General features: G+C 36.9%; 1 protein-coding gene, 2 non-coding genes and 1 pseudogene across 5 annotated transcripts; 2 read left to right on the plus strand and 2 right to left on the minus strand.

Moving 5' to 3' along the window:
• Positions 1–155: 155 nt before the first annotated feature.
• On the minus strand, positions 156–443 carry LOC147834694 (signal recognition particle RNA). Its single transcript, XR_015503177.1, has one exon.
• A 1161-nt stretch (positions 444–1604) lies between these two features.
• LOC147834695 (signal recognition particle RNA) lies at positions 1605–1902 on the plus strand. The gene has a single exon (XR_015503125.1).
• Positions 1903–4099: 2197 nt separating this feature from the next.
• Positions 4100–4293, plus strand: LOC147834696 (signal recognition particle RNA; annotated as a pseudogene).
• Positions 4294–4869: 576 nt separating this feature from the next.
• Positions 4870–13211, minus strand: krt95 (keratin 95). 3 transcript variants are annotated; one of them, NM_001002392.1, is made up of 8 exons: positions 12607–13211; positions 12442–12524; positions 10202–10358; positions 8221–8385; positions 7983–8108; positions 5223–5443; positions 5116–5126; positions 4870–5026 (listed from the first exon to the last, which is right to left on the minus strand). In NM_001002392.1, exons 1-8 carry the CDS (start codon positions 13060–13062, stop codon positions 4968–4970), a joined length of 1278 nt encoding a protein of 425 aa, NP_001002392.1. In that variant the 5' UTR covers positions 13063–13211; the 3' UTR covers positions 4870–4967. The 3 variants fall into 3 exon arrangements, with proteins under 3 accessions (NP_001002392.1, XP_087128332.1, XP_087128331.1); XM_087272206.1 differs by lacking the exon at positions 5116–5126 and having other exon boundaries at positions 5219–5443; positions 12607–13125; XM_087272205.1 differs by lacking the exon at positions 5116–5126 and having other exon boundaries at positions 5208–5443; positions 12607–13125.
• Positions 13212–23205: the final 9994 nt, after the last annotated feature.

Raw genomic sequence — 23205 nt, forward strand, 5'->3', positions numbered from 1 at the left:
TATTAGCGAACACTTTGTATAGATTTATTAATTTACAAAAAATAAAGTCTAGAATAAGTCACAATTAACCAATTTATAGTTATTATTGTAATTAAACATATTCATCTCTACAACTTAATTTTTACTGTTAGAAAGACACAACAGTAATGAAAAACAAAAGTCTGCGTCTCTCAGGCTGCACTGCAGTGTCTATTCACAGGTGCGATCCCACTACTGATCGGCACGGGGACTTTGACCTGCTTCGTCTCCGACCTGGACCGATTCACCCCTCTTTAGACGACCTGGTGGTCCCGAGCTCCCCCAGGAGCACCATATCGATACCGAACTTAGCGCGGACACCCGATCAACATAGTCCACTGCAGTCCAGAAGCCCTGAGCTCAAGCGATCCGCAGCCACTGCCTCCCAGTAGCTTGGATTACAGGCGCGCGCCACTGAACCCGGCGAGGGCTGAGAGAATCAGAGCTGTCAATAATCTGATCATCACGGAAAATTAAAGTTGAAGCAAACTTGACTTTGTGACATTGAATACAAACAGACTGTACCGTTGGAAAACATTTTTTTATGTCACCAAACAATATCACAGTCATTACTGTTATTGTATGTGCATATTTTTCTGCCTGGTAAAAATTAGTAAATAACAAATATTTTTAAAGTTTAAACACATCAGAACAATTGAAGAATGAACTACATGTGTGAACTACATGTTAATTCATAATTGTCATAGTCATAATTTTGTGGTGAATTATCCAATTAAGATTAAGAGTTCAAACATTAAAACATTATTGTTTTAATCCTTTAATTAGCCTAAATTAATTAATTAATTAATTAATTAATTATGTAATCCTTTAATTAGCTCCATAACAGTCATTCATGCAGTGAATGACTAACATACCGAGTTACAGATCTATTTATTAACTTTTACTGAGATACTAGCTGTGGTGTCAGATGCAGTTGGGTACATTATGCTAAAAAACACATTAACCCTGGGGCGAACAGTATGAAATACAGCAACAACAACTCAGATTAAAAACCACAAGTTCTTTAATCTGGTGTATACCTAAAAAACTGTTTGTCTCACTTGATACTTGATACTCATTGTATTAAGTAAAGGTTAGTCAGTGGTTTTCAGTTGCCATTAAAACCTTTACTTTTTCTGATGAACTGTGGCGTATTTGACAATATATTTTGCTGCTAAATGGCAAATCATAAACAATTTAGTTATTAAAATATTGATGTTATGCCTTATTCATTTTATATTTTATATAAATTCCATTTTTGCATAAAAATGTGACTGAGTTCCTTTATACTTGTCGTCTAGATGTGTTACTGTTGTTTTTTAAGCTATAACAGTAAAGCTGACAGTTTTCATTAAATATAGAAATACAGTATATTTATGCTATATACAGTATAATAAGCTTTCCCGTGTAGTTGAAAAATATAGTATTTACTACGAAGCACTACACCATTTTCAATGAGGACCATGTGTATTTTTTTTATCCATTGCCATAAAGCAAATGTCAACTTTACTTCATCATTCAGTTTTCCTCCAATAGAGGTCGCTGTGATGATCAGATTCTTGACAGCTCTAATTCTCTCAGCTCTTGCCGGGTGCAGTGGCGCGCGCCTGTAATCCAAGCTACTGGGAGGCTGAGGCTGCGAATCGCTTGAGTTCAGGGCTTCTGGGCTGCAGTGGACTATGTTGAGCGGGTGTCCACGCTAAGTTCGGTATCGATATGGTGCTCCTAGGGGAGCTTGGGACCACCAGGTTGTTTAAGGAGGGGTGAACCGGCCCAGGTCGGAGACGGAGCAGGTCAAATCCCCCGTGCCAATCAGTAGTGGGATCGCGCCTGTGAATAGACACTGCAGTGCAGCCTGAGCAACACAGAGAGACGCAGACTTTTTATTTATTTGTTCTTTGTTAAAAACAGCTATAAATAATTACCACAAGCCAAAACAATACTGAATAAATTATTTTAGGGAACACTGCACCCTTTTCTCATTTTACGAGTTAAACTGTTTACAAAATAAGGTGCTTATGCTTTTTGCTCAGTGTTTAATGTGAAGTTTTAATATAATGTAGCCTACAGGTTTACTGAACCTGGCCATTTTAGGTGATCTAAAAGACAAAATAAAACCTCAATATGACTGTCTGTATATGATAAATAAATCTGAGTGCCAAAAAGTATATGCTTATTAGTTAAAAAATATTTTTTATACATCTTAGTATTTATATTTAATAATTAAAGTTAACAAAAAGTTACATACATTGTGTTAAACTCTAATCTGTGCTTTATTTAAATACCTTAAATATACTTTATTTAATAAGAATATATGCCACCTAAAAAAATAAGAGTGTGATGTACTCATAAACAGGCAAATTTCAGTTTAAAAGATGACCAAGGTTGCTGTTTAAATAAGAAATGAATAAAAGAGGATTTAAAACATTGCTTCTTAATCAATCTTTAATGGTGAATTGTAAGGCAGTCAGCACAGTGCACTTAATACAGTTGTACTCTGTTACATTCTTTGCTTGCATCTGATGTTGTTTATATGAATTGTTTACATGCTACTGTTTCCACTGGTGTTGAACAGACAAAAACGCCCCCTGAAAAAGCGAGAAAGACATATTAATAAATGACTTATAGGCTGAACTTAAAACACTGTAGAATGTGTATATAAAGAGATTTTAGATACCCTCTTGAGTCCTGTAAAAGGAAACAAAACATTTTGCATTAGCAGAGTTTTTTGCTGGGAAAATAATGTGGCATATTTTCACAGAAACAAACCATTATCAAACATACTTAATGGCCGATTTTCCAGGAGGCACCTGTAGGTGGCGATCTCCTATATATATATATATGTTTAGAAATGTATAAAAAGTTATTGTTGCATTATTATTCATTGTTTTTTTTTTTTACATAATTTAAATGTATTATTAAAGAGGTATACACTACGATCTCTTGACAGCAAGAAAGAGTGAAAATAAAAAAAAAATTAAAGTGTGTATGTTCTTGCATGGTGGGAGATGGGTAAAGAAATCTATTGGCTTTAGTTTTGCAGGCAGTGTTGCAGATAGCTATTGCTTAAAACAAGGTTCAAAATGAGTTTACACTCTTTAAAACAGCTCAAATTAATTGAGTCATTTGCCAAAAGGCCTAAAACTAATAAAACAAATATTGATTGCCCACACGAGGAGACAGGCAATCTCATCAGCACCTGAGCCGGGGGAACTCCAGGCCCAGCCTATGTCTCTTTCTTCGGACAATTCAGATCCAGCTGTCAGCTGCGCAGCCTCCTCGCATGGAACCGCTACCATTCAAGGCATTTTAAACAATTTATCTGTCAGTCTGGCACACATAAACAGACATCTCCATTCTCACCACGAGTTTCTGAGTTCTCTCAGCCTTCCAATCGAGTTTGTTCCGCTGAGATAATCTGGGAACACGTTCAGTGTTGCTGCAAATACTTTGTAAATGTCTGTCCTGCTCATTCAAATTATTTATTTAATTAAATTAATTAAATAGTAATTGACCGGTGTAATGGACGATTTTGTCATTAACGTTAAAAACAGGTTAATATAGGCTTCTCTGATACTGTAAATATTTCATTTTTATTTTATTTAGACTAGATTATAATTTTATTTAACAAACCAGTTCGTGTTTTGGTGCTGAAGCATATAGCGGACTTGTTTTAAAGCACTTCACCTCAAATGTTATTCGTTCTTTAATTTTATCTAGTAGAAAACTGACCAACAAACAATACATTAAAATTAAGATATTATAAAATGAAATTTTACCAAATGAAAGTCATTTCAAAAAGATACATAAGAAAAAAATACTAATGACATTTTTGTTTGAGCCCGTCCCTAACTTAACTGTGCTTCACTGTAATTGTTGTATCACAAACCTCTGTCATATATTAGCAAATGTTTCAATATGTTATCATTTTAAAGATTATGTTTGAGGATCTTTCCTCAGTGCTAATGTGCTTTATTTTCTCTTTCTCACTCGTGGCAAGTTCAGGTGAGGGAGAACGCAAAAAACTTTAAAATATGTTTTCCTATCACTCAGTTTTTTTTCTCCCACACAGTTTTTTTTCTTCTGGGCTACAGTGGACTATGTTGAGCGGGTGTCCACGCTAAGTTCGGTATCGATATGGTGCTCCTAGTGGAGCTTGGGACTACCAGGTTGTCTAAGGAGGGGTGAACCGGCCCAGGTCGGAGACGGAGCAGGTCAAATCCCATGTGCCGATCAGTAGTGGGATCGCGCCTGTGAATAGACACTGCAGTGCAGCCTGAGCGACACAGAGAGATGCAGACTTATTATTTATTTGTTCTTTGTTAAAAACAGCTATAAATAATTACCACAAGCCAAAACAATACTGAATAAATTATTTTAAGGAACACTGCACCTTTTTCTCATTTTACGAGTTAAACTGTTTACAAAATAAGGTGCTTATGCTTTTTGCTCAGTGTTTAATGTGAAGTTTTAATATAATGTAGCCTAAAGGTTTACTGAACCTGGCCATTTTAGCTGACATAAAAGACAAAATAAAACCTCAACATGACTGTCTGTATATGATAAATAATTCTGAGTGCCAAAAAGTATATGCTTGTTAGTTAAAAAATATTTTTATACATCTTAGTATGTATATTTAATAATTAAAGTTAACAAAAAGTTACATACATTGTGTTAAACTCTAATCTGTGCTTTATTTAAATACCTTAAATATACTTTATTTAATAAGAATATATGCCACCTAAAAAAATAAGAGTGTGATGTACTCATAAACAGGCAAATTTCAGTTTAAAAGATGACCAAGGTTGCTGTTTAAATAAGAAATGAATAAAAGAGGAATTAAAACATTGCTTCTTAATCAATCTTTAATGGTGAATTGTAAGGCAGTCAGCACAGTGCACTTGATACAGTTGTATTCTGTTACATTTTTTGCTTGCATCTGATGTTGTTTATATGAATTGTTTACATGCTACTGTTTCCACTGGTGTTGAACAGACAAAAACGCCCCCTGAAAAAGCCAGAAAGACATATTAATAAATGACTTATAGGCTGAACTTAAAACACTGTAGAATGTGTATATAAAGAGATTTTAGATACCCTCTTGAGTCCTGTAAAAGGAAACAAAACATTTTGCATTAGCAGAGTTTTTTGTTGGGAAAATAATGCGGCATTTTTCCCCAGAAACAAACCATCGTCAAACTTACTTAATGGGCTGATTTTCCAGGAGGCACCTGTAGGTGGCGATCTCCTGCTCCAGGCGGCTCTTGATGTCCAGCAGGGCATCATAATCTCTGCCCTGCTGCTCAATGCCAGCGCGAACCTGAGAGAGCTCTGCCTCATATGTGTTGATGTGTTTCTGATAGCCTGCTAGCATAGTGCTGTAACGCGCCTCTGTTTCCCGCAGTGAAGCCTCAAGTGCGCATTTCTGTAAGGGTAAAGAGAATAAGAAGAAAGTATAAAAGACTTGCTTTTTTTTCATACCTGTGTGTCAAATTTAGTTCAAAACAAATATTCAGGAATGAAAAGGCATTACAAATTCTGCTTTTTAGGGCAAATTGACATCACATTGAAGGACACCAATGAGTGTGGACAATCAGATACCCAAACAGATATCTGATATATTTGGATTTCACATAAACAAAATACGTCATATGCAACATTTACTTAAGAATATTGCAAAATTGTTTCAATCATGTTTCAACCTACTTGGAATTACAAACATGTACATATATGTTAAAATATATTACCTATAATTGTATATATATATATATTTATAAAAATTATTCTCGCATTTTATTTATTGTTTTTTTTACATAATTTAAATTTATTATTAAACAGTAAACACTTCAATCTCTTGACAGAAAGAAAGAGTGACAATAAATAAATAAAAAAATGTGTTTCAAAATGAGTAAACACTCTTTAAAACAGCTAAAATTAATTGAGCCATTTGCCAAAAGGCCTAAAACTAATGGGACAAATATTGATTTCCCACACAAGGAGGAGACAGGCAATCTCATCAGCACCTGAGCCGGGGGAACTCCAGGCCCAGCCCATGCCTCTTTCTTCGGACAATTCAGATTCAGCTGTCAGCTGCGCAGCTGTTGTAAATGAGGGCGATGCCAACCCTCTTGTGCACCACCAGAGGGAACCATCGCCAGAATTCTGATTCGACTCACGGACTCAAAATCCCATAAGCCCTGCTACCTGGCACTGATTACGGTCCAGGTGCAACTCATCAGCTCTCGTGTATATATACCACACTCACGCTCCGGTTCGTTGCGAAGTCTTGATTTGCCTGGCTGTCATTTCTGAGCGTTCCATACTCCCTGCTTCGGACTGATCTGTGTTTCTGACCCTGTGCTTGTTCTACGATTACGAAAGACATCTGCCTGCCCCTGATCTCCAGCCTGTTATTCTGACCAGTAAGATATCTGCCTGCCTTTGAACTTTTGCCTGTCCCACGTTCTGTCTCCTGGATTGCCCCTTTGTGTTTGTTTGTATGTGTGCTCTTAATAAAGCTTGCAAATGGATTCAATGCCTTCTGACTCATCACAACAGCAGCCTCCTTGCATGGAACCGCCACCATTCAAGGCATTTTAAACAATTTATCTGTCAGTCTGGCACACATAAACAGACATCTCCATTCTCACCACGAGTTTCTGAGTTCTCTCAGCCTTCAAATTGAGTTTGTTCCTCCAAGGTAATCTGGGAATCTTGCAATGTTGCTGCAAATACGTTGCAAACGCCTGTCCTGCTCATTTAAATTATTTATTTAATTAAATTAATTAAATAGTAATTGACCGGCGCAATGGATGACTTTGTCGTTAACGTTAAAAACAGGTTAATATAGGCTTCTCTGATACTGTAAATATTTTGTTTTAATTTTATTAAGACTAGATTATTATTTTATTTAACAAACCAGTTCGTGTTTTGGTGCTGAAGCATATAGCGGACTTGTTTTAAAGCACTTCACCTCAAATGTTATTTGTTCTTTATTTTTATCTAGTAGAAAACTGACCAACAAACAATACATTAAAATTAAGATATTATAAAATGAAATTTTACCAAATGAAAGTCATTTGAAAAGGATATATAAGAAAAAAATATGAATGACATTTTTGTTTGAGCCTGTTCCGAACACAACTGTGCTTCAGTGTATTTGTTGTATCACAAACCTCTGTCAAATGTTTGCAAATTTTTTAATATGTCATAATTTTAAAGATTATGTCTTAAGGATCTTTCCTCAGTGCTCATGTGCTTTCATTTTCTCTATCTCACTCATGGCAAGTTCAGGTGCTGAAGGGCTTAAGCAACTCTGGCAGGAAAATATACATTTAGATTTCAAAGAAAATATTTTAATATTAAAAAGGAAAGATAAGTTTGATCCTATCAATGCCATAACGAATGCCCTTAAATAATGCAGCTTTTGACAGCAAGCATCTGTATGTCTTGAGATTGAAATGAGAATAAAGGATGATAGGACGGGGCGGTGCTGGATATGTGCATACCTTGGAATAAAATTGGAATAAGCATTTTTCTCAGCTTCTTATATGTAGGTTCAGCAATTTCATTTTATGGTAATGAATGGGTTCTTTTCATTGCCTCTAAAGTGAAATAACTGAACAAATCATAGGAGGCAGAGAAAAATGCTAATTTTGGATTACAATATTAGACAGCTCTAAGAGATTTTTGCATCTGACCACTGAATATATACAATACACACTAATATGTCGTGGAATTGGATGGCTACTGTTTTCCAACGGTCTTCAAAATATCTTTTTTGGGTTTAAGAAAAGAAAGAAACTCAAACTGGTTTGGAAGAAGTGAGGTGAGTAAATAGTGAGATCATTTTCCTTCTTTTTTTGGTGAACTATACTTTTAAAACTCAAATTACAGTTATATTGAGTTATATTCGAGTTACATTTTCAAGCTAGCCCAGCTAATGCTTATGTGCATTTCCTCACCATGCTGAGTTGAGACTGTAGCTCGATCTCAAGGCACTGCAAGGTCCTCCGCAGATCTGATATCTGTGACCTCGAGGTTTCAAGGCACTCTGTGTCACCAGCCACATCTTTGCACAGTTGTGCCGTCTTAAAGAGAGTCAGAACCAGACAACATGAGAACTTTGTATAACAACACCTGACATTTTACTCTGTTTTATTATTAAAAGTCTAATCAGAAAGATATAGATTGAAACCTAACCTTCTCTTTAAACCAGCACTCCTGTTCTCTGCGGTGTTTGTCTATGATGTTCTCATAATGACAACGAATGTCATCCAAAATCTTATTCAGGTCTTGCTGAGGAGCGGCGTCCACTTCCACGCACACTTTTGAGTTTGTCAACTGACACATTAGAGCCGCCACATCCTGTAAAGACACATAGTTTAAAAAAAATCTGCTTTACATCACATGAATTTTATTTTAAAGGCACAGAATGTAGTTTTCACCCCTAGAAGAAGTGTATTCACAACAAACAAAGACGTAGTTTGATGACACAGTAACAGAGTGTAGAATCGAGAGAGTTGTTGTCTTCATTAAATACACTACTGCATCCAGAAATCATGGATGAGCTGATGTATTCAGTATTATCATGTTATAATGAAGCAGAGTAAGGCTGAAAGCTGTCAAAGCAAAACCGGAGTGCTGAAGGATGTTTTGCGTTTAATGCGATATAAAATGAAAGCAGCAAAGCTTTTATTACGCCACAGTATACTAAATACAATTTAAGGTTCTGTTATAATGTTGTTCTTTGCAGTCTAATAAAACACACTACATATATATACGTGGGGCCCTATCATACACTCGGGGCCATGTGGCGCAAGGCACGACTCAATTGTTGTTTGCTAGTTTCAGCTTGGCGCAAGAGTCGTTTTGACATTTTAATAGCTGTTTAAATAGCAAATGCATTTGCGCTCATATGTGCGCCCATAGGCGTTCTGGTCTAAAAAGGGAGGCAGGTTGAGGTGTATTGCTGGCGCTCTGCTATTTTGAGAAACTATTATAGATTTTTCAATAGACCAGAACAAAGTCGGTCTATTGTCCATCGCAGAGCGTGTTAGTTGTGCGCCTCGCTTACACACTGCTTAATACACACAAGATGTAGAGCAATACGCAAATAACTTCATATATGAAAAAGAATTTAAATATTAAGGATATATATAGGCTATAAATATAAAGGATTAAAATATTACAAAACAAATTATTTTCTAGCCTACATAAATATAAAACCCACTGATTTTATGCCTTCTTCATCTAGGGAGGCTTTTTCAGTTCATTCATAACAATTTAAATTTGAGTTGTATAATTGTATAATGTTATTATTATTAGCAGTACTATTTATTATATCCATATTTTTATTTGTTTTATTAAAAACAAGCTTAAATTTGTCCACCTGTCAGGTATTAGACCATGTGGGGCATAGCATGTGTATTAGGATATAACTCAGCTTTTTGAACACACTTCGTTATTATTGTTCATTTATTCGTTTGCTGGAAATTAGAACTGAATTTAGAAATAGTTTTAATCTTTGCTCTTAACAAACTAAATAAATTTTTTATTGGCTTATTGATGTCTGTGCGTACAAGGTTTCCCTATCCACGAGAGCGAAAGTGAAAGTTAATTTATCTCTCATTCTCGCGCTACTGATGCTCTGTTTAACTGTTTTCTTGCTAGTGAAATGCTCAGTTTTTCGACTTACACTTACTTTACGTCATTTAAATAGCAAATGCGCTTTGGTGCGACACAACTGGCTCTTAAAGGGAATGGGAGATGAGACTTTGATTGGTTTATTCTCAAAACACACCCATAACTCATTAAGAAAATAAGCTCAACCCTTTTAGACCATGCACCACAGCGCAAAGCTTATTTTTCCATCTTTATATTAGCAAAAGTGGATTCTGACATGCCCTGAATGCATTTGCGCCCTGTGCTTTGCACTTTGCGCATGGACTGTCAAAATAGAGCCCATGTGTTTTCCTGTTTTTTATAAAACCTAGCCAGAAATTGAGGGTGTATGATATCATTATCTTGGCAACATATGACAAGGTCCATGCCAAATTCCTTATTTCTCTAGATTTCAACATCCATCAAAACACTTAGGATAATAAGTAAGTCAGCTAAATATATAATGTTCAAGTGATCTTTTGGATATTCTAATGAAAAAAAGTCAGAAACTTTTTCAAACCTCCTGGTGGTTCTTCTTCAAACACTCTAGATCTCCAATCAGAGTCTCGATCTGGTTCTCTAGTTCAGCCTTGCTCAAGGTTGCTTGATCCAGCAGTCGGCGCAGGTTGGCGATGTCAGACTCAACACACTGCCGCACTGCTATCTCATGCTCATATCTGATTGGAGGAGAGGCAGAATGGGGGGTGGGGGGGTGGGGGGAATTGGGTTAATCATAGTTGTGTAATTTACGAAAGTGATTACAAAGTCTGTTTCTTTCATCTGGATTTTCATCAAATTTTTGGTTTGACAAATTTTGTTTATTCAATTCACTCATCAAATGCCATTAAAAACATGAGATTTTACATGCAATTTTATTTCTTTAAAATGCAACTATTTGACTTTCTGCAGAAAATGTTTTTTGTTTGACATAAAGAAATTCAGGTTTGAGACAACTTGAGGGTTAGTAAATGATTTGAATATAAAATTTTATTTAATAAATTATTACTATTACTTTAACAAAGACCATATCATATATTTTTCCACAATGTTTCATAGATCTGGAATCTTCAGCTAAGCTAGGGAGAATTAAAAAGTGATTACGAATACATTTTACATGAAATAAATGATATGTATAACTTAGCAGCACTCTCTCTCTCACACTGTTCATAATGAAAATTAATATTCATGAAAATGATATTTGTGTTTATCATAGTTGCTTCATCCTACATAAAAAGTTATGTCATATCTGAGTGAATCTCAATGGGAAGGATTGACTTTTCATATTTCATTATCAGGGCCAGACGGAATCTGCAGACGCTTTTTGCTGTTTCTGCTGAGAATTTTTTAAATTTTTAAAAAGATTTTAAAAATCTGTGGATTATATAAGATTAAGTATTATAACTCAAACCTTAATATGTGAAATAAAAAACAATATCTTTTTAACTTTTATTTAATGTTTATAATGCAAATCCAATTAGATTAACTTTATTTGGTAAACAAAGCAAGTCTCTCATATAATACATCTACTAAAAGACATAAAATATTAGTGTACAAACTGCATTGCACATACATCAGATAAACATTTTTATATTAGTCAATAATATTACTGTAATTAATTTAAAAACTAAATAAAGTTATACATTATACAGCAGAAAGCAAAGCTCAAGATTTTTGGCCTAGTCTGTGGATTAACAGTAACATTTACATTTACATTTACATTTAATCATTTAGCAGACACTTTTATCCAAAGCGACTTACAAATGAGGACAAGGAAGCAATTTACACAACTAAGAGCAACAATGAATAAGTGCTATAGGCAAGTTTCAGGTCTGTAAAGTCTAAGAAGGAAAGTATTAGTAGTATTAGTACTTTTTTGGGGGGGGGGGGGGGGGGGTACAGTTAGTAACAATGCTTCAAACAAATATTTAGTTTCTTTCACATACCAATCACTTTCGCTTTCGCTTTTTTTTTTTTTGGCTTTAACCTTAGGAACTATGAATATTATTGTGTTTTGTTTATACTGTATATGTTTTGACTCAACATGCAGGTAGTCATTGCCTTGCATATTTCTGCTAAAGAAAAGAAAAGTAAGTTGGCCTGAGGGTGAATAAACTAACAACAAACTTTTTTTATTTTTGGATGATTTCTTCCTTTAAAGCTAGAACAAATCACCACATGGGTTTTGCAAAGATTCTCTATATATTGTAAAACTGAGCAGCTCTCTCTCACACACTATACACAATGCAGCTGTGCAATAAACCCTCAGCCATCTAGTGTATGAACTTTTACACTTGTTCAGAGTGCATGAAGTGTTAAACGTTCTGAATTTATTTTATTGTTTACTTTTTGGTGATATAAATGCAATTTACTCGAATTGAAAGTACACATTTTTTGTTTTGATACACTACCCGGACTATGTATACTGTGTATACTTGGATGAATTTTCTTTTTGAAATAAAAGGAAAGCATTTTACACTGTCTAAAACCTGCACCTAAACTTTTCACACATTATTATAATTAGCAATTATAATTCCTTGCATTTATATAGCGTTTTCTAGGCACTTAAAGTGCTTTACAGATGTTTCTGGTCTTCTCAACCATCATACACATGCTTCTGGTGATGTGATAATAAAAGTGGTTTGATTTGATTGGAATAGAATAGTGCATAAGTATGCAAACTGGAATGCATTTATGTTTTAAACATGACCACTAACAGCTAATAAGCTGTTTGGAGGTGATGTTATTTAATAAACAACTCACTTTATCCTGAAGTCATCAGCAGCCAGTTTAGAGTTGTCGATCTGCAGAAGGATGTTGGCGTTGTTGACATTTGCAGCTGCAATCTGCAATGAAAAACATTCATTTAAAAATATTGTTATAAAACATGGTTAAATATGCATTGCTTCTAAAAATCCCCATCATTACCTGTTCCTTCAAGCAGTTGATGGTGTTCCAGTAGCAGCTGTAGTCCCTCTGGCAGATCGGCCCCTTCTTCTCATAATAATCCCTGATCTGCTGCTCCAGAGTGGCATTGGCAGCCTCTAAGCAGCGCACCTTCTCTATGTAGGACGCCAGACGATCATTCAGGTTCTGCATGGTGGTCTTCTCATTCAGCTGGGTGTAGTCACAGCTCTTAGCTGTGAGTACACTGTTCAGCCTGCCATATCCTCCACTAATTTTGCAAAGCAAATCTGGGTAACAACCAACCCGGCGGTAACATGAGGAAGAGATGCGGGAGCCTCCTCCAAAACCACAGCCAGTTATACTATAGGCCTTGGGTGCACAAGCAGTTACTGTACCACAGCGAATCGGGGTGACTATGGATTTTGAGGTCATGGTCTTGGGACCTTGGCAAGATGACGTACGGAGAGAGCACGACATGGTAGATGGATGCAGAGCTGAGATGAACCAACAGACTGGCAGAAATGTCCTGAAGAGAATCACACCTTAGAGCCCAGCGCTGATCTCTTATAGAGATCGGGACTCAGGGCGGCTCCTGCATTTTGTGGACGGGAGATGAAGGTAGGGTGTGTGGAAGGATTTGAGCCAGCTTAACGCCCTTTATCAGTTAAGGTCAGGAAAATTACACTGTGCAATTACAGGTTGTGCAAGACCGATTGTGAAAATGGCCCAAATCTGGGAAATTCTGTCACACCTGATTCTGCTAGCTTTGACAAAGTAATGTTTGTAGCAGTTTAGCATGTTTATTGTCTTATAATGAACTTAATTGTTCTGCAAGTGCTGTCTACCTTTTTCCTATTTGCCTTATATGACTCATGAAGTTTAAGTTTAATAATTAATTTGTTAATGCAACAATAAGCTTTTTCTATAACTAGGTTTAATGATTTGACATTATTCTTCTCACGCTAAAACCAGTGAACAGAAAGAAGAAAGTGACACAAAAAAATTACATACCATAAATGACTTGAAAGTTTTAGCAACACTAATGTATGATTTGTTAGGATAGGGTAATATTTAGCCAATAAAATATTTTGTGCCAGTAAGAGCATCTGTTGGTAAAACATGTGCCAGGGTAATGAGTGTTTTATTTGGTTGTGGCAATCCCCTAATACAGCAGGGAATAACTCAGGCAATGTGAGTGAGTTGTTGAAATGAATTTCTTTACTATGCATACGACCAATCAAAAATGTTTTAATATGCTGTATTTATAGTCCGAAACTTATATACAGTTGGGTCCATAAATATTTGCACATCAACACAATTCTAACATTTTTGGCTCTATACACAAACACAACAGATTTGAAATGAAATTACCAATGTGTGCTTTAACTGCAGACTGTCATCTTTAATTTGAGAGTTCTTACATACAAATCAGATGAACGCTGTAGGAATTACAACAGCTTGCACATGTGCCTCCCGCTTGTTAAGGGATCTAATGTAATTGGACAGAATAATAATCATAAACCAAACTTTCCCTTTTTTATACTTGGTTGCAAATCATTTGCAGTCATTTACAGCCTGAAGTCTGGAATGCATAGGCATCGCCAGATGCTTGGTTTCATTCCTGGTGGTGCTCTGCCCGCGGCCTCAACTGCAACTGTCTTCAGTTCCAGCTTGTTCTTGGGGCATTTTCTCTTCAGTTTTGTCTTCAGCAAGTGAAATTCATGCTCAATCGTATTCAGGACAGGTGATTGACTTGGCCATTGCATAAGATTCCACTTCTTTCCTTTCAAAATCTCTTTGGTTGCTTTTGCAGTGTGCTTTGGGTCTTTCTCTATCTGCACTGTAAAGGGCCGTCCAACAAGTTCTGAAGCTTTTAGCAGAATATGAGCAGAAAATATTGCCTGAAACACTTCATAATTCATCCTGCTGCTTTTGTCAGCAGTCACATCATCAATAAATACAAGAGAACCAGTTCCATTGGCAGCCATACAGGCCCACACCACGTCACTACTACCCCCATGCTTCATTGTCTGGGATCATGAGCAGTTGCTTTCCTTCTTCCTACTCTTCTCTTCCCATCCCTCTGGTAAAAGTTGATCTTGGTCTCATCTGTCCACAGGATGTTGTTTCAGCACTGTGAAGGTTTTTTCAGAGCTCTAATCTGACCTTTCTGTTTTTGAGGCTCACCAATGGTTTATGTCTCGTGGTAAACCCTCTGTATTCACTCTGGTGAAGTCTTCTCTGATTATTGACTTTGACACACATACACCTACCTCCTGGAGAGTGTTCTTAATCTGGGCAACTGTTGTGAAGATTGTTTTCCTTATTAGGGAAAGAAATCTTCAATCATCCACCACAGTTGTTTTCGAGGTCTTTCGGGTCTTTTGGTGTTGCTGAGCTCACTGTTGCTGTCTTTCTTTTTAAGAATGTTCTAAACAGTTGTTTTGGCCATGCCAAATTATTATTATTATTATTTTATTTTTTTGCCTAATGATGGCTTGCTTGACTGATAGTGACAGCGCTTTGGATCTCATCTTGAAAGTTGACAGTAACAGATGCCAAATGCAAATAGCACACTTGAAATGAACTCGGGACCTTTTATCTGCTCATTGTAATTGGGGTAATAAGGGAATAACACACACCTGGTCATGGAACAGCAGCATTGTAAAGGAGCAAATTTCAAATGTATGGGGAAAAAGTAAGCATGAAGGTCAAAAACATTCATTCATTTTCTTTTTGGTTTAGTAGCCACAATAGAATAAATCACCAACTTATCCAGCATATGTTTTCCGCAGCGGATGCTCATCACTGGCAAACACCCATACACTTTCATTCAGACACATACAATTTAGCCTAACCAATTCACCTATAGCGCATGTCTTTGGACTTGTGTGGCAAATCAGATCACCCGGAGGAAACCCACTAGGTTCAAACAAGCGACCTTCTTGCTGTGAGGCAACAGTGCTACCTATATAACTAAATAATTTAATAACATATAATAGAGTATATGCCGAGCTAGTGCTGCTCCCATGCTGATACACTTCCGGTGACCTGTTATTGTGAACTTTTTCTCGTTTTATACGGTTCCTTATACAGCATCGATGTTGTAATGTCATTTAAATACATTCAGTTAAACAAACTTTAGCATTCATTTAGTTGTTCAAGCGTAAAACAAGACAAAAAGCTGTTTACTCGCACGCGCCCGTCAGAATCGGCAGGCTAACGCAGAGGCTCCATTGAATATACTGGGGTAAAATAAATGCTCATTTAATAAAGATATGGCGGGGGAAATGTAATTTAATGCAGTGCTTCTTGTACAATCTGAGACCCACTTTAAATCGGATATCACTCAGCTAGTGGAGATCACTGATTTTTAAAGAAAACCGACCTTAAACGCATCGGATTTTGCATTGGCATTCAATTCGCCGGAAGCGCTTAACCCAGGTTAATGGCAAAATAAAAGTCCTATTAGCATGCTTCGGCATATACCCCATATAGCTACAAACTGTCATGGGATTTTGTTGTAGTTTCAACTGAATCCTCTTATGACACAATTCAGCTGTTCAGTCACAGAATTTTTTTGAGATATGATGAGGAATCTCTGCATTAGAGAATATCTAGTGGAAAACCACAAGGGGAATTTTTGACAGGAAATACTACTGTAAAAACTAACATCAATATTATATTTTATCATCATCATCATTGGTTTTCTGTTTGATTTGTTATTGTTGATTTGTTATTGGAGATTTTTATATATTTATTTATTTTCATTTTTCACAGATTTTTCACATTAAGAAAAACATATTCCATTAAAGAAGTCATTGGTGAACAATTATTTGGAAACCAAAATTGTTCTTCTATTGCAAAATACATAGAATCTTTCATTTTTAAGACTATATTTTATCAAAACTGTAAGCCATTGCAATAACAATTGTTTTTATATTAGGTCTTAGTGCTTTATGGAGGTAACAAGGGTATATCATGTGCAAAGAAAGTCCTATAAGTTTACGTAATTTATTCCTAAATGGACTAAGCAGCTGTAAATGTCCTGTCTAGCCAAGCCACTGTTTTTTAGTCAGCTTAATAAAAGCCCATTACTATAGTGACTGTAGAGAAAATTATAGCCTCACCCATGTCTGGTTTTAAATACAGCTATCATTTGGTCAGTTAATGATAATTGTTCTGAGTGTTATAATGAACCGCTCGTTAGGTTGTTAGGAGTCTTTATGTATAGATGAATAATGCATTTTTAGTTCATAGTATACTGATAAATATCTAAACATACCACATAACCTTTGAAAAATATGTAAATGTGTGCTGTCAAATGTGGTACAATTTAAAAAAGCAATGCAAAAATAGTTGTAAGGTTCTATGGGCATTCATTTTTGTAATTTTAATAATTAGGCTTAGTTTTTAAATAAACATACATCATTCTGTCATTTATACACAAATATGACCATCTCTGTCTTCTGTATAAACAAGTTCATACAGACTGTTACAGCAGATTTACTTAAAGGCACAATATGTAAGATTATCCCAAATGTTTAAAAGAATTTCCAGTTCTAGAGAAATAAGCTATTTTAACAAGTGACATGGATCATGACCTGTTTTGCCATGTTAATGTCATATACCCTTGATTTCTGGTTAGGTTGTAACTGTGCCAAAAAGAAGCCCTATGTGAACTTCTCTAGGCTTGGAGGCATCTGGGATGGACCATCAAACAGTAAAAAATGTGTCCTGTGGTCAGACGAATCAGTATTTTAGGTTTGTTTGTGGGAAACATGGATGCTGTGTGCTCTGGACCAAAGAAGAAAAGGATCATCCAGACTGTTACCAGCAACAAGTCCAAAATGATCCAAAAAAGGTAACTAGCACTTCTAAGATAGCACCATTAATGCTGAAAAGTACATAGATATTTTGTAGCACAATATGCTGCATTCTTTTACAGGAATGCCCATGCAAATTTTAAACAAGACAATGCAAAACGACATTCTGCACACATTACAAAGTGCTAGCTGTGCAGGAAGAGGATGCAAGTACTTGGCTGGCCTGTCTGCAGTCCTGACCTGTATGAAAGTATGTTGTGAGACTACTATACAGGAGTTTATTATGGATTTTTATTTTAGCATTTTTTAAAACACGAATGCCGTTATAAATGTAGAAAATATGTGCTTGTTTGTTGTAAAATTTCGTAATAATGACAAAAAATATTAATTTGGCTCCTATAAAAGGCTCCTACACACCAGGACGCTTTTCGTTTGCGTTTGTCATCAGAGTTTTACGAGACGTTATCCGTATTCAAACCCAAGCAATTTTCACTAGTGTCAAGCAGAAGAGGATGCAAAATCACTCCTTGACGTTAGATGGCGCTACACAATTTTAAGCTTCTGACACCCGCTTATAACACAGAAGAGGAGGAAGAGAGGAAGTTCACACGCTTGTTGTTAAAGTTACTGGTGACACGAACAAGCATGGATGATTCAAGCAGTAGCCCCAGCTCTAGCGTTGAAGAAATGATTGTTCACCAGTGCAATAAGCAGCTCCACGTTCATATCACCTCTGGGCATCTTCTTAAATGTGCGCTCGCATTGACAGTTTTGTGCTTGAGCGTCTCCTGTTTACTGTAACTACAGCAGCTCCGTGCACATGAACAAAAATGCCAATCTGATTGGTGGAGGTTTTGACGTGGCGCTTTTAAACAAAAAATCGAGCATGAGGTGGTGTTTTTAAAATGACACTTTAGCGTCTGGCGTTAGTGTGCACGATCACATTGACACCTTTTATATAGTCATGAGGCATTAAACGTTGACGGAAAATGCGAGCAAAAAACATCTCAGTGTGCACAGGCCTTTTGTTCTATTTTAACCCATATCAGATGCTTGAACAGTAGTAGTATTATAATGTGAAGTGATAACTGTCAGGGTTCTGCCACTCTGGTCTTGTAAATTCTTGTTTTGGTGGCAGAACTCGGACACTACCCATGTCTGGTCCTGTTTCTGTCTCTGTGTGTGCGCTCTTGTACTCAGACGCGTGCGCTCTTGTACTCGTGTTTGTGTTTTCGTCTGTCAGCAGCGTGGTGTTTCATTCCCAGCGTCTCAGTCTTGTTGGTTTCGGTTTTGGTCGGCGCTGGGATGAAGCATGCACGCTGCGTGTGTGAGCGCACGGTGAGTGCTTTCATTCATCGTGTGCTCGTGTCTTGCGTCTTTTGTCAAAGCACGTGGCTCGGTGTTTACATTGTGGTCACGTGCTTTTGTCGTGTGCTTCAGTGTTGTGTTATGTGAGCGCATGGCTTGTATTGTCTCTCTGTGTCATGCGCTCTCCCGTCTATTGTCTAGTCCCACCCTCCTTGTTAACCCATTATTAGTTAATTGTGTTCACCTGTGTGTCAATTTACTTTTTGCTTTATAATCCCCCTCATGTTTTCAGTCCTTTGCCAGTTCGTCGTCGCTAGTTTCCTGTCTTGTTGTGTCCAGCCCTGTCTTGTCCTGCCAGTCCTGCCAAGTTTGTTTTTGCCTTTGTATTCATGTTTTCCCCTTCGGGGTAGTTTTGTTTTGCCTTTTATTTTTATTTTGTAGTTTATAATAAATATTTCTACATTTTTTTTGCAATTGGGTCTGCACTCCTTTTTTTCCCTCACCGCTCGTGACAATAACAAGTAAAGAGCATAAAAACTTGGACTGGAAAGCAACATTGATGTTGGTCAAAGCTCTCAAAGAACATGGGTGTGTGTGTTGCAGGCTAATAGTTATTATAAGTTAGTGCTGACCTGCTGGGTGCAGAGATGAGTAACTTTTAATTGGTTAGAACAGTTACATTTCAGTCTGAAATGACAGGAAATGTTTATAGGTGTATCAAACAGGCAATTTGGGTATTAGGCTTATTTCTTTCTCTTTTTTGCATTCTTTGCTGACGCTGGAGTTTTATAATTAATGTCTTATTAAAGTCATTAATTGCTCAGTGAAATAATTTCTTATAAGTGAGCTACATACAAAATATAGATTTTTGTTGTTCCAGATGTGCTCAGTAATTTGTTTCAGGTATTTTATTGTGTTATTAATTGTTTCTCCGTACATCAAGCAGTCTTGATGTCTTTCACACATTTTATGTTTAAGGCCAAATAAAGCAATATTATTTAGCGTAGCTTCCCAGGAAGCAAAGAATTCTGGCCCAGATTTTGCATAAAGCTGGCACAGCAGGCATTCTTCCGGTGCTGGCATACAGCATGTGGGCCAAATATAGCAGTTTTTGGCAGAGGTAGCACCGTTATAAAGGTGGCACACAGGACTTGAGCCAGATATCAAATGTATTTGGCTTAGATGTTAAAAATGGATATGTGGGCCACTTTAGTTTGGCCTATCTTGATCCACTTTTAAAATACATTTAAATAATTTTTGAGTAAAGACAAAATTCTACCAATAATGTTGCTTCGAGAAAAAGTGTGGCCATAAAGCTTTAAAGTTTTACTATTGTTTTACTATGGTTTTAACATCGTTTTACCATGGTTTTACTATCATTTTACTATCAGTTTACTATGGTTTTGCTATCGTTTAAACCATAACTATACCCAGATAGCAGGTAGTAATTAGCCCGAGCTCGGCTGTCCTTCGGCGCCTCCGGCTTCGACTCGGCATCAGAAAGTGTTAGCAACAAAATAATAAGAATATTTAGTGTGGATGGTCGCGATGTTTAGACTAAAACAAAAAAATATTATTTATAAATGGATTATACACATCATCTAGGGAAAACGGTCTAAATTGTGCTTATTTTTGAGATAGCACGCTCCTGTGCCGACTGATTTTTTAAAGAAGTTTGGTTTCATAAGAAACATGCATGGGTAAAATCCTGTTCCAAACTCCAATCCAGACGGTGGCGTAATGCTCCAAAAAGGTGGTTTACAGTGAATGTAGAAGAGCTCAGAAGTGTGTGATATTTATTGTCTCTGATAATCAAAAACACATTTTAAGAGTCTCAAAAATTTACCGCCTGATGAAGCCTGTTATAATGCAGTTATGATGACCCTATAATTAAAGAATTGTCAGAACCATACAAGATGAAGAGTTACAAGAATTTCTCTTCCTGTTTTTATATGTGTAAGTGCTGCTGGAAGAAAAAGTCTGCATCTCTCTGCATCGCTCAGGCTGCACTGCAGTGTCTATTCACAGGCGCGATCCCACTACTGATCAGCACGGGGGATTTGACTGCTCCATCTTCGATCTGGGCCGGTTCACCCCTCCTTAAACGACCTGGGGCCTCATGTACGAGGACTTGCGTGGAAATCATACTAAAACATTGCGTACGCACAAAGCTGTAAATGTGTGTATGCAGAAAAAATTCAGATGTATGAAACAGTGCGTACGCTGAATCCCACGCATATTATTTGTACATCCGAATAAACGTGAAACTGAGCGCAACATGCACGAGCGCAAAACCCCTCCCTGCCTCCTCCCCTGTATAAATATGCTAATGACTCTGCTTTGGCAAAACCAAGTGAAAAAGTAATGTCAAAAGCAAGCAAGAAGAGAAACTTTGAACAGAATGTAAATTGGAGGTGCTGCTTTCGGAGGTAGACCGGAGAAAACGGTTTTACTTGCAAGTTAACCTCCGGAATTAATAACAAAAGAAAAAATAGAGTGGGAGAGTTTAACTGATGCGGTTAACACAGTTGGGTCTGAACATCGCACCAAATCGATTAAAAAAGAAATAGTGAGATCTATAGGTGTAAACTGATGCAGATTCTATAACAACCAGAGTGGTGCAGCTCGTAAAACGCATGGTAGCATGTTTTGACACGTGTGAGCATGAACTCTGTTTGAATCCAACATCTGATAAATTTCTTCTTCTTTTTTTTCCACACTACACATCATATTTTACCTACTATTCATCATGAGGAAGATAAAAGTAGGAATCATTAATAAGTCTGTGCATCATATATTATTTGCACATTTATTAAATGGAAATGTTTCTGATGCAGGCGAGGCAGTGGCGCAGCAGGTAGTGCTGTTACCTCACAGCAAGAAGGTTGCTGGATCGCTGGTTCGAACCTCGGATCAGTTGGCCTTTCTGTGTGGAGTTTGCATGTTCCCCCTGCCTTCACATGGGTTTCTTCTGGGTGCTCTGGTTTCCACCACAGTCCAAAGACATGTGGTACAGGTAAGTAAATTGTGTGTTTGTGAGATGTGGATGTTTCCCAGAGATGGGTTGCAGCTGGAAGGACATCCGCTGTGTAAAAAAGTTGCTGAATAAGTTGGCGGTTCATTCTGCTGTGGTGACCCCGGATTAATAAAGGGACAAAGCTGACAAGAAAGTGAATGAATGAATGAATGTTTCTGATTCATGTATGCAAATTCATCTTCAGATGGCACCTTTATAGGACTGTGTGTGCAGTAGATCGCTCTGATTACATTGGGAAACCAGGGGACCGCCGCAAAATGTGCTTTAATGCTTGGCTGGTCAACTGCATGGTATGGAAACCTTATATACCTGCTAGACATGCAGATGAACCCGTCATACAGCTGCCATTGCATGGCTCAAAGACACTTTGTAGAGTGCAATTTAACACAACTGCCTCTAGGAGTCGCCAATGGGAAAAAACAGACACGCACAAAAAAATGTGCGTACACCAGCCATGAAGTTGGCATGGTGCTGCGCACATTCCCACGTTCATTTCATTGTTAGTAAATCCAAACGTGAGCAATTCTTAGCATGAAACCTGGCGTACGCTAAGTTTTTGAGCGTACGCAGTGTTGATACATGAGGCCCCTGGTGGTCAGCCTCCAGAGCAGTGGAGAATCTGATCATCACAGCGACCTCTAGTGGAGGAAAACTTGCTTTTATAGAAGTGAACAACTGCATGCTATAATAACCTGTGCTAATCATTCCCTTACAATAGCATTATAGTTATCTTCACGATTAAGAATTCATAATTTCATAATACATTGTCTGTAAAATTTGCATGAATAAAATTAACATTTCATTGATTTTTCTCAATAATTAAAATAATAGTAAATCTGAAGTAGAAATGGAACTGTATCAGGGATTATTCATTGCAGTCTTCTTGTTTTGTTTTAATTTCTTCATGCACATTGACTAGCAGGACTATAAATCACTTTTCATTACTCTTCAAACATTAAATGAGATCTGAGTCCCTAACCCTAAACAAAAGAGTGTTTGAATTCAGACGTTCAATGATATTTATCAGTTCAAGCCTGCTGCAGTCGCTCTTCTTGTTGGAAAGGTCAGTGCTGATGCTTGTTCTGCAGATTCTGATGTTTTAAATCTGTTTGTGGTGTTTGATTCATTTACATGTTTATGGAATTATTTTTTGATGAAGAAGCCCACAGTAATGATAATAAATGAGTGGATTGTGACAGATCCACAAAACGTTTCCAGATTTATGCTCATCATCCAAAAGATTTGTCATTTAAATTTTTTTTTAATAAATTTATAGACTACACTGAATAAGAAAATAAATGAACAAGAAAGAAAGAGAAACTGATCCTTTTAAAATTATAAATATATTCAAAGCATACACTGATTTGTCACTGTAGTGTAGTCAGTTTTCCTCCACCAGAGGTCGCTGTGATGATCAGATTCTCCACAGCTCTGATTCTCTCAGCTCTC

The sequence above is a fragment of the Danio rerio genome, chromosome 11 (assembly GCF_052040795.2).
Source record: "Danio rerio strain M-AB ecotype USA chromosome 11, GRCz13ab, whole genome shotgun sequence".
NCBI lineage: Eukaryota > Metazoa > Chordata > Actinopteri > Cypriniformes > Danionidae > Danio > Danio rerio.